This window comes from Ctenopharyngodon idella, chromosome 2, assembly GCF_019924925.1.
Source record: "Ctenopharyngodon idella isolate HZGC_01 chromosome 2, HZGC01, whole genome shotgun sequence".
Taxonomy (NCBI): domain Eukaryota; kingdom Metazoa; phylum Chordata; class Actinopteri; order Cypriniformes; family Xenocyprididae; genus Ctenopharyngodon; species Ctenopharyngodon idella.
Window position 1 is genome coordinate 24689316 of NC_067221.1, and position 11961 is coordinate 24701276.

At 36.7% G+C, this 11961-nt stretch overlaps 3 protein-coding genes across 7 annotated transcripts in view; 1 reads left to right on the top strand and 2 right to left on the bottom strand.

Moving 5' to 3' along the window:
* The window catches only part of wdr33 (WD repeat domain 33), a 19875-nt gene extending 19317 nt beyond the window's left edge, over window positions 1-558 (bottom strand). For 2 of the 3 annotated variants that reach the window (XM_051916642.1, XM_051916627.1), the window contains exon 1: window positions 47-547. The gene's annotated coding sequence lies outside the window, so the exon portion shown is untranslated. Of the gene's footprint in view, window positions 1-46 lie in introns of all 3 variants that reach the window. The other variant, XM_051916636.1, reaches the window with a different exon arrangement.
* A 243-nt stretch (window positions 559-801) lies between these two features.
* dusp28 (dual specificity phosphatase 28) lies at window positions 802-5637 on the top strand. 2 transcript variants are annotated; one of them, XM_051870466.1, is made up of 3 exons: window positions 802-1146; window positions 1348-1955; window positions 2318-5637. In XM_051870466.1, the coding sequence occupies exons 2-3, from the start codon at window positions 1611-1613 to the stop codon at window positions 2441-2443; spliced, it is 471 nt and encodes a 156-aa protein (XP_051726426.1). In that variant the 5' UTR covers window positions 802-1146; window positions 1348-1610; the 3' UTR covers window positions 2444-5637. The 2 variants fall into 2 exon arrangements, with proteins under 2 accessions (XP_051726426.1, XP_051726434.1); XM_051870474.1 differs by having other exon boundaries at window positions 802-1142.
* On the bottom strand, window positions 5433-11694 carry proca (protein C (inactivator of coagulation factors Va and VIIIa), a). 2 transcript variants are annotated; one of them, XM_051870446.1, is made up of 10 exons: window positions 11588-11694; window positions 11242-11292; window positions 10976-11059; window positions 10408-10565; window positions 10302-10326; window positions 10112-10222; window positions 8741-8881; window positions 8329-8450; window positions 8052-8169; window positions 5433-6110 (listed from the first exon to the last, which is right to left on the bottom strand). In XM_051870446.1, the coding sequence occupies exons 3-10, from the start codon at window positions 11046-11048 to the stop codon at window positions 5551-5553; spliced, it is 1308 nt and encodes a 435-aa protein (XP_051726406.1). In that variant the 5' UTR covers window positions 11049-11059; window positions 11242-11292; window positions 11588-11694; the 3' UTR covers window positions 5433-5550. The 2 variants fall into 2 exon arrangements, with proteins under 2 accessions (XP_051726406.1, XP_051726414.1); XM_051870454.1 differs by lacking the exon at window positions 11588-11694 and adding an exon at window positions 11423-11441.
* Between the last annotated feature and the right edge of the window lie 267 nt (window positions 11695-11961).

Genomic DNA, 11961 nt, shown 5'->3' on the forward strand with positions numbered 1-11961 from the left:
GACGCTAAAACAAAACGTGAATTGGCGGTTGATGCATAATTTATACCTGTAATCTCTTGCTCGAGGTCGTAAATGTCTCTCTTCAGTTCGAGGTCTGTTAGCAGTTAGCCAGCTAACAAACAATACCTGACGCTACCACAGGCCCTCACAAACAGGGCACATTTCCACCGTCTACCAGAATGAGCATAGAATCTCCTTAAAAATAAGCGTTTATTTGAGAGCAGGATCTGTCCACTGAAGCAGATAATTGTGTGCTGGCTTTGAGAGCGGTTATTTCTTTCCTGTCTCCCGCACAGCGTGTTTAAATGGCGCCCGGTCAATACTTGAGAAACTCACCAAAAATATCCAGTGCTGACCGAGTCTATATACTTATATTTAACACACGATTCTTCCTTGTGGAGACTGTTGCAGTCTCTTTCTGAAAATAAAATGTCAACTGTCTCCAAATTGCGCGTTAATTTGCTATTTTTTGCATTAAATCACCCCCTGCCTCCATCTCGAGGCTTCCTCTCATTTCGTTGCTTTGAACTCCGAAACGACGTCATGACGTCAGACGTATCGGCGGGAGTGCTGCGTCACGGCATGTTTACTCACCCGACAGTCAAACGCAGCGGAGACCAATACATTATGTTTACGTATATATACACACTACGTATTATTTATAATAAGTACGTCTATTGTCACTACTACTACCTATTATTGCTCATTTATTTAGTTATTTCTTTGATTGTTTATTTTGGTTAGTTTACCCCAAAAAGATTAAGTGTCATCATCTACTCACTCTCAGGTCATTCTAAACGACTTTCTTTCTTCTGTTAAAATAAAATAAAATGAACATTGAGAGGGTTTTACATACAATGACAATGAATGGAAATTATTCCTTTAAATTCGGAATGCGCGGTCCATTAGGTGGCGCTACGATCCGATTCCTATAAATAAACAGAAGAAGAGCTCTTTATATATAACGTTATATATATATTTAGCGAGGGTAGCGATGATTGACAGTTAAATGGGCGGGGTCAGTTAGCTGCATGTGCTTTCACAGCACGTTTGACGTTTTCCCTGCCATAGGGACTTTTGTGACAGCGAGGATGATGAGTCTCTGACACATCCGCTTCGAGGATCATCCCTACGCTCAATCTGTAGGTCAGAATGGTTTCCTAATCTGATTTTAATGTTTATATCGTGTTTTGAATGAGGGTTAAAGGCTGAGCATGCCCAGTTAACATTTTGAATGGCTACTGTACATTTAACTTACTTTACAAAATCGTTGTTCCATTTATTATTTTACTTTTGCATGTGTTTGTTCTAAACAGATATTGTTCTCTTCTCTGTTTTAATCAACAGCTCACCATACTTGTCAGTGTAATGGCATTAAGGTGAAACATCTGACCCTTCCCCTTGCTGATGCAGTAGATATATATAATACTTTAGTATCTCACATATGCATCTGTTATAATAACACTAGTATTTACAGAACTTAATATATAAAACATGTGGGACATGTGGGACTCAGTGGATCTGTGATTATGATGGTAGTTCATAACTTATGTTTCTTCAAGATACATACACAAATATATAGTCACATATATGCTGGCATATAGTGAGAAATGCTGCAGTTGAGCACAGTTACAGACTGTCTGCTAATCAGTAATGCCCGGTCAGCCTGTAACAATGATCTCCTCCAGAAGGAGGCGGTCACTTTCTGTATCAATGTGTCAAAGCAGCAACCCTTTCCCTCAATGCGGGTCAGCACATTGCGTGTACCTGTTTATGATGACCCTAATGAAGACCTGTACAAGCATTTTGATCGCTGTGCTGATGCCATAGCAAGCGAGGCAGCAAGGGGAGGCCGCACCATTGTGTACTGTAAGAATGGACGCAGTCGTTCAGCTACTGTCTGTGTGGCTTATTTAATGAAGCACCAGGGTCTCACCCTAACAGACGCCTTTCAGGTATGAATAGTGTTTATAATTTAATTCTGATATCAAACAGTTCTAGTCAGGATACATGCAGTTTGTGTTTTTATTTATTTATTTTGTATATTTTGTTATTGATATTTTATTGGTTTATATAGTAATAAAGAAAAGCAGACATATAGGCAGCAATGTACAAAAAAACAAAACAAAAAAAAACATTAATATAGTATATTTTGCACTAACAAAGGCAGCCACAAAACTTCAAAAATATTCATCACTCACATCATAATCTTTGTTAAAATTAGCCTAATTGATAATGGAAAACCACAATATTTTGGATTTTTGTGCTGGAATATATTGTGTTTTAGCTCTTCTGTAATTCTTATTTGTTCTATCAGGTAGTAAAACGAGCCCGATCAGTTGTTGAGCCCAACCCAGGATTTTGGACTCAGCTGGAGCGGTATGAACAAGAGCTGAAGATCAGGAGGTCAGCCAGCCGCAGATCCAACCCTTCTCCTCCTTAACTTTATACCAACATTTTCTGACACTACATTCTCAACCTTCTGAGCTAGACCTGTTAATATAATGCTTGATAATAGCTAAGGCCTTAGACCCTTCACTGTTCAAGCTTACTGCAAATGATCAATCTCTTTAAGTAAGGATATGTGCCTTAAATTATTATGCTCAGGTTATGACATTTATTTGCATTTTTAAATTTGAAATGTAATCAATTTTTTAATTGAATTATTATCCTTAGGTTCATATCCCTTGCTTGCAGTATGAGCAGGCTATCAGTTTATTGCCTGTAAATGATGCTCCAGCCTTATTGTTTTATTGATGTTTTTACTAGATTTTTTTTTTATTTGGCTAACATATATATGTTTATAAATTATAGATTATATAAGAAATATAATCATCATAGGTACCACCCTACATTTTGGCCAACAGATTGATTGTTTGAAGAAAGTAATTTTATGCCCAGTTTCACAGACAAGGCTTAAGCCTATTCCCAGACTAAAATGCATGATTGAGCAGTCTTAACTGAAAGCAACTTGCACTGACATATCTTAAAATATGTCAGTGCCATTGTTGTGTCTCAAGATGTACACCAGTAATGTTTCTTTAAGGTACATTTATAAAATCTACTTAAATGTCCTAATTTAACTGAAGCCTAGTCCTGGCTTGGTATAAGCCCTGTCTGTGAAACAAGGCCTTAGGTTATTAAGGCTAGATTAAGGCCCTTTGGAAGGCCTTTTTCTGTCTTTTCTGCCACAAGCGTCCCTTTAACAAACCTAGAAAACCTCCAAATTGCTAGAAACACTACAATTGTACATTATCCTGCTAACTGTTATCGCAGTAGGATTTTATTTATTTTCCATAGAAAAGTAAAGACAAATGCTTAAATAATGTTTTTATATAATTGTGTGTGCTTTTCAGACCAACACAACCAAAAAACGAAAGTAGTTCTTTCACCTCACCCCTCAGAGACAAGTACTTAGAGGTCTGTTCATTTAAAAATGTTATTTGTCTTTATTGTCAGCTGCCTTTTTCTATGCCATATCGCTTTACCCGCTATGATTTTGTTTTGAATAGGAATAGGGTATGTTCACATGACAACAATGTACTAAAATCTGCAAAGTTTTTCCTTTGCATTTTTGAAAAGTTACATGTACAGACAACAACGTTGTCAAAACGATCCCCGTTCATGCGTATCTGTGAAAACTATTAAAAACGCTGTATTAGCCCGAAAAAAGTGTAACGCCTGCTAACGCTGTGGTATGCAGGGAAGGAGACCAGAGGCTGTTTCTTTTGAACTAGATGTCAAAGGAGGAAAGACTTCACTTTGCTGAATAAACCGCTTCTGTGAGGAAATAGCTTATCATTTAATGAATCGACGATTTTTGCTCTTAAACATTCATTTTGGATTGATCTATTTTTAGTTCACACCTGAAAAAAATGCTGTTTTATAAGAGAAGTCACAGACAATTGTCTGACAGGTATTATTCAGTTTATAGAACTTGTCATTCATTTCTATGGTATCCGCAAACAGTGACTGATTGTTGCACAACTCTAAACGAAATGACGTCAAGGCTTTAATGTGATTGGTTGTCAAGGCACACATGATCCAAGTTAGCCGCTTTTTCCAATAGAGCGGTGGAACTATGATGTCACTTTGTTAGCCAATCAGCAGTTAGCAATTAGCATCACACTGGTTCACTTGAAAAAAACCCAATAGGATTTTCCCATAGACTTTTGGATTATTATATAAGTTCTATGATCAACAAAACTTTATGATACTTGCACGTTTTTTCCATCAAGATAATTTTCACAGATGAACACAACTTTTATGAATTTGAAAACCTAAATGCAGTTGCCAGAAGCAAAAAGCTAAAGGTAGGCAATGAGCGAACTACACCACGGTCGCACAAGTTCAGCGTCACCACCACTAAGCTTCCGACAACTCTTTCAGTCTTTATCTAAAGACATTTTCCCTGAAAGTTTGAATTAGAATAGTTTGTGAGAGCGCAGTTATAAGCATAATGAGGCTGTAAAAGCGGACTGAGCTTACCTGTTCAGCATGATGACATTTAATGTCGCCGACAGCCTTTGTAGTCCGATTTAGCCACAACCGTCATTTTCAAGACATGTAACAGCTTAAAAAAATCACAGGTAGGTTAATACTGATGTATTTTAGGTTGTAGAATAAAACCACGGACCTTATTTCAGCCATTTAACCAAAAACCCATTCAAAAAACCCATTGACTTTTGACGATGGAACCGGAAGTGCTAAAATGCTAACTCGCTCCCGGGTTTTGGCCTACAAAAATGCGTCATAGTTCCACCACACTCCATGAACCCTCGTATCTCCCAATAATAACACCATCTCTGACACGTAATACAGATGCGCATGATGACCGTTTTCACAAATTTGTGTTTCTGTAGTTTACACGGAGATGATAATTTTCAAAAGCTTGCACTTTGAAACCTGTTTTTAAAAGTTTGCATTTCAGGCCCCCATAATGCCATTGCCATGTAAATAAATGGCCAAAACGCATACATTTTTTTCAGTTTTTACTTGTAAACGGTGTTGTGTAAATGGCCCCTCAGTATCTGTAATTGTCTATCCTCAGGAATGTCCCCAGTGCACGTTGTTTTCTGGGGCGATTGTATGCTTTGCTGTATTTCACTGATGTCAAGTGAAAAACTAACAAAAAATTCCTAATGTTCATCTTTTCAAATTTCTTAAATCAATTAACAAATATACTGTTGTATTGTATTTTAGAATGTCTCAAATAACACTATATATTAATCCCTATCATATAATACAGTATATTTATTACTCTTTTGTGTTACCCAATAAATGAAATAAATTATGAGACTATACAAGTGTGTGTTCATTTTATATCCTCATTAAAACACAAAATGTGTAACATTTGTCTACTTGAACTCCTTATTTACTAAATGACAGCCTGATTTCCTTAAACATGCAGATAACAGGGAAATAAGACCGGCTTTCATTTATGTGTTTATTAAATGTCAATCTCTATATCTGAAGAACTATAGGGAGTACATTGTTTTTTTCTGATTTATATTTTCTTTGATAGGCAGAACGGGGTAAAAAATAAGGGGTCTAAACTTTATCCCACCCTTGACGAACACTATTTATCCAATCCAAATAGCTGGACACTTTAGTGTAGATGCCAAGTTTGTCTCTCTGCCCACAGCCTTCTCCCCAGGACACCAGGCCTACAAGGAACCATGTATCGTGAAACAGTGTCATCATTGGACCCCCACTGTCCCCCTCACAAGCATCTTTGATCTGTCCCAGCACTCCCCCACATAGCATGTTTTGAGTGAGGTTGTTCATCATATGCCTGGAACACTCGCTGTTGTCTATAATTGGAATTTCAATGAAGTTGAGAGTTGAACTGTAACGATGAGCGGTCTCGTTGTCCTTTCCCCAGCCAGTGACGACCGTTATGGTACCGTTACGATGCAACATTCGTTCTGCCAGGTCCTGGCTAGGGAGGCATGCTGGAAGTATGTATGTGGAAAATTTGGCTGGTGTGGCCAAGCGCAACAGAGCTATGTCATTGTCCACTGTGAAAGGGTTGTATTGTGGGTGAGCGATAGGTTGTTTGACAAGAAGAGTCATCTCAGTTCCTTCATTCCTGAACCGGTCATAGTCACCTGGAGAGACAGCCATTCCACTTGGTTAAATGATGATTAATACAAATTTACAGCTAATAAAGTTTTTAATAATTCATATTAGTGTACTAACAACAATACAAGCTTCACATATCTCCAAACTCGGTCCTGGAGGGCCACTGTCCTGAAGAGTTTAGCTCCAACTTGCTTCAACACACCTGTCTGGAAGTTTCTAGTGTGCTATAAGACCTTGGCTGTGTCCGAAATCGCCCCCTATACCCTTAAATAGGGCATTATTTGAGGGGACAGCCATTTGTAGTGCTGTCTGAAACCATAGTTGACATTATCATTCGTAACTATAGTGGACGTTATCATAGACGTACTCATTCAATCTACAACCAATTTACAGGCTTTTTTAGGCATACACTCGCAAACTTCCTTAAGCACTTCCCCTCAGGGGAATCCCTGCCATGATTTTGAAGTGGCAAGTGGGCCAGGGAAGTTTATTTGGACAGACCCTCAACCCCTCAATTTTGACAGAGGGAGCAAGTCTACTCAATATGTACATTTCAGGCAGATACATAGACCACAATGGAACATGATTGTGATGTCACAGCAGATCGTGCTTAATTTACACCCAGCCCACACAACTGTAGTGTATGATATTGGAGTTATTTTTATATTTAACTGCATAATATTTGTAGCTACCTCAAGCTGACTGTTATAGTTTATTGTAATGCTATCATTTTCATTTGTGATATACAGACAGACTTAAAGAATGGTAGCCTACGTAAAACAAATTTTTTTAGGAAAAAACTAAAAAAAAAAAAAATCAGCTCCTTTGCGGATTCCAAGTGATCAAAGGCTTAGTGTGTTCCATTTTATTGCAAGGGTTCTGCCAGTGCAATGTAAGCAATAAGCAATGATGTACATCCGAGTGAATGAGATGGAGGGAAGTTAGCGAGGGAAGGGCATGAAAAATTGGACTTAAACGCAGCCACACATTTAACAGCTAGAGAATACCCATGATACGCTGTGAGGGTTGAGCCAAATGAATTCCTGCATCACGCCAGAAGATAGCGCCCCTGTATCATCCATCCATCCATTTTCCAAGCCGCTGGTCCAATGTGGGTACAGCGTAATATACAGGTATAAATTCCTTTTATAGGTTTATACATGCTAGTTTCCATGACAAATCTGGATAAATACTGGAGCTGCCAGTTTGCTAAGTTTCAAATGATCATTAAACAGCAAGCACAAACTATAAGCAATAGCGGCAGCCCTTCCAGCGTATTCAGTGTCCGAATTCGCTCAATTGTTTTCATTCACTCCTTCAAGTGCTCTATATTAGTGGAGTAATGTAGGGAATAGTGAATGAGGGTATGGTTGACAATTTTGAACACAGCTGGTTCAGGTGTGTTTAATTTGGGTTGAAGCTAAACTCGGACAGTGGGCCTCCAGGAACAGGATTAGACAACCCTGCTTCAGGGGCTACATACATATCTTGCATTTAAAAAAAAAAAAAAAAAAAAAAGGATTAAAAATAGCTAATTTTCACCTGACTAAGCAACTGAAATAGACCACCTCTCACCCATCTTTTTAATCACACGTTCTCAAAAGACATTAGGAAACCTGAAGGCATACAATTATTATTCAAAGCTATAGGGTGTTTATGGTTGGCCACTTTTTCTGACTGGTTAAAATGGACAGGCTGCTTGCTGTTTCTTTTGTTGTTTACAGAGACTAGGATTGTCACAGAAACAAAGTGGGATTTCTCAGGACACTTATTTCAGTGCTATCTGTCAAATAGTTGGGACATTTTATGTGTGGAATTTTTTCCCACAACTCCTGTCCAAGGAATTGTCATGTCACATGCACTTCTTTGGCAAATTACTTCAGTAATGCATCATCTAAAAAATGTCAATGTAATGGAGGATAAAAAGGCTTGAATTTGCAAGGAATACTTCAAAATGTGTCACATACCCAATCTGACATTGAACCTTGTACTTGTCTCTAGGCAGTGAGCAGCAGTGAGAACCCAGTTTTCGTCAATCAGAACTCCACCACAATGAAACTTGCCGTAATTGTTTAGTATAAGAGCCTGCAAAATACACACATTATTGTTTATATACTGAAGTACAAAAATGCTCTGGCTGAGAATTGGTACAGTATAACATATGATATCTGTCAGAATTAACTTTAATAAAACATTTGGCTCTATTACATTTGATTACATAGATATTACTTGATTCAAAAATACCTGCCAGGGACTCTCTCCCTTTTTGCCAACTGTACCTCCTACAACCCATGGCTGTAAACCGACTAAAGGCTTATTAGTATAGGATGACTTTGCAATCCGAATCTGGCCACATGAAGCCTCATCTGTATATGACAAAATGCACATAGACCATAATTCATATAGCTTTTGAAGATATATTTTTTCTTTCAAGGGTCAAAGAACTTGCTCAAGATGGGATTTTCTTGAGATTTATCTTGGTCTGAGTACTTCCCAGTAATTGGATATTTTTAATTACATCAATTAAAAGTCCACAAATGCAAAAGTACAATCTTGAGTACAAATGGAAATATCTAAGCATTCATTTGTGCACTGCGGATACAAAATCACCAGTGTCTATATAGTTTATATTTGTGCATTTGTTGCGGTAACTTACTTTTGGCAGTACATTTTCTAGAGTTGTCTTGAAGTTGGTATCCTTTAATACAACTGCACGTGCGACCAAGATCATCGTCTTTCTCGTGGCATTCATGATCACAATCCCCATTGTTCACAGAGCAGTTAGTGGCTGTCCTGCCTGAGAACAAAACCACAGAACTGCTGTCAGGACATTTATCTCCATGACCTCAACACACACCTGCTCTGTGACTCAAGACGTCCACTATTAAATACCCCAAATCAACTGTGACACAGCATATCAAAAAACACTGTCCAAGCAGACAAAAGGCAGTAAGGACAAAGGGATTCATTTGCACCAGTCAGTTGTGGTTGACTACAGTATAACTCAAATATCAAATCAATCAAATTATCATTATTTACCGGTATATGCTGCAACATGTATATAAAGATACAACACATTTCAAAAGATTGAAAATCTGGAATTACAAATCAAATTTAATTCAAGAAACTGTAGGCAAAACCATTGTTTTTTCATGCACTGGTCAATTTTGAGATTTTGCTTCCATAACATTTTCTTTCTGACTAGCGGAAGGAAAATACACATTGAAGAGTTAATTTTTTTTTTTATTCATTATTTATCTTTTTTATTTATTTACCTATTTATGCCTGTACTGTAGATTTTAACTACAGCACATATCTTTCCTAAAATGAGTTTTTTTCTCATGCACTGTGCCAAAAAACTACAGTAAAGCACTTACATAAATGCCGAACTTACCAGTTGTATTCCTATCTATATTCAGAAGGATTTTACAGTATTTTTTCATATATCATTCGCCTGATTTTTATAACATTTTATTCCTAAAATATGGTGATTTGTTTGTTTATTTTATTTATTTATTAAATGTTGACAGTATTTTCTGTTTTAAGTTGTGATTAAAAAAAAAAAAAAAAAAAAAAGATATCCAAATTCCTCTCTGTAAAAACCTTCATCTCTAATATGTCAACCAAAACAAGAATTTTGAACCTGACTTGCAATGTTCAGATTTTTGTTCTGGAAATGTGTGCAAATAAGTTGATATTTAATTATACAGTGCCTCATTTCCATATTTAACATTTTAGAAAACTTACAATACAAAATAATTGTCTTAATGTACTGTGAGTAATCAACCCGCAAATGGTGGTATATTATTCATTTTTTTTACCCTATTCATAAAGGTTTAAGATTCTAACAAAGAAGCATGATTAATGAGATTAACAAAAAATAATGAGAAATATTTAGAAAAAAAGATTCTGCACTATATCTATGTCACTGATCAAATTATTTAAATGTAAATAGTAACATTTTAATTAACAAATGGACACAGACTTTTGAACATTTAAAATGTATTTAAGAAAGCAAGAGCCTCACGTAGGTCACATCGTCTCCCTTCAAATCCAGAGTTGCAGGTGCAGGAGTAATCCTGTAACAGATCCACACACTTCCCATGAACACATGGATTCGAGTCACACTGGTTTCCATCTAAGGGTACAGAACACCTAATGAGTGCCACCAGTTATGATGCTCTAGAAAGCTATTCCACAACACAGACCCAACTAACCTTTATACACTGTCCAGAATTCCAACTGCAAGACAAAAAAGATTAGTTTGTGGATCATAATTTAAGGGGAAAAAAATTAATACAGTTAAAAGCTGACATGACCAACCGTGGCCTCCCTCGTATTAAAGATTTCTCTCGCTTCTTCAAAATCACACAGTTCCTCCTTACACTCCCGCTCCAATGAAGGGGGCTTAAGTTCCTCCATAAAAGTGTTTGCTCTTCTTGACCGCAGGAGCATGTGTGCTTTTGGGCTGCTAGAAAATACTGACCAAAACAGACACAGGGTTAACAGGCAGAGCACTCAGAATGGGTTTCCAAATTGCTTTTAAGCCTAATTCATGCTACAAAAGCATTTTATTGAATAGTTTAAAAATTAAAGAGATAATTCACTTTGAATGAATTGTGCCCACTGATAGCACCATTTATTTGCACAAATTACATATGCGTAATCAGGAAATTGCACAAACACAATGAGTATGCAATTTGCACAGCATCCTTGTACTACTGCAATCCACCTATAATAATACCATAATCTACATCAGCTACATGTTCTAATGTGGCACAAATATTCAGAGAATTCCCTTAAATGTTTACATTTTCAAAAGGTCACTAGCTTTCAACAAATTCATAAGAATAATACATAAGCTTTACAATAAGGGGTATTGACCTCATACCTGACTTGCAGAGAGCCCTATCAGACCACATTACAACCAGTGCTGAGATACAGAGGAAGAGGCTCCTCATCATGGCAACAGACCCTGTAAATAAAGCAAGACAGAAATCTCAAACTATACCTGAATATTTATCATCTGTTAGATTTGAACATTTTTAAATTACAATTTAAACTAATAATTTGGGTAGAGATATGTGGATGATTACTTACATTCAAAAGCAAGAAAGTTGGCTGTCTATAATACTAAGAGACAAAAATCATTCTTACCGTATTTCAAAATATGAACAGGGGTAGTTAGATGTAGTCCTCAGATGAGAACTACATTGGAAAACACATGAATCAAAAACTTTGAAATGTCCTAGCTTGAATTAATCTCTGCTTTGTCTCTAATCCAACTGGACAGCACAGCACGAACAGCCTTTGGCAAGTTAAATGAACTCCAACAAACCTTTCACTGAACAAATAATGGTGGCTGAGATCAATCTTATCAGGAATGTAATTTTGCGAGTTCATTAATGTCATCCACTAGTTAAACATAGTTAAACTTCATGACTGCAAGACTTAACTAACCCTCAATAATTATTCAAAAAAAAAAAAAAAAAAGTTTACTTACATTTTGAACAATAAGAAATGAACAGGAATGGAGGATGTGGTGTTTGAAGTATGTTAATGACTAACTATATGTTTACTGAGAGTCCACAGTCTGAATGCTCCTGCACTCTCATCTGCTGTCTGTGTCCACATACACCTAGCTACTCATGTACAGCATATGGTTTATCACCAGAGAAATACATTTGTGGTTTATTTATTTATGATTGGTTAAAGATCTAAATTTCACCTGGCATTTCCCTCTTTGTCACTGATATGATCTGTAATTATGCATTTTCAATTACTTATGAGCCTTAGCTTGATGATTAAATTGATTTTATAATGTTTTTATAGCATTCAAGAATAGATAAAAATCCCATTTTAACATTGATCTATATA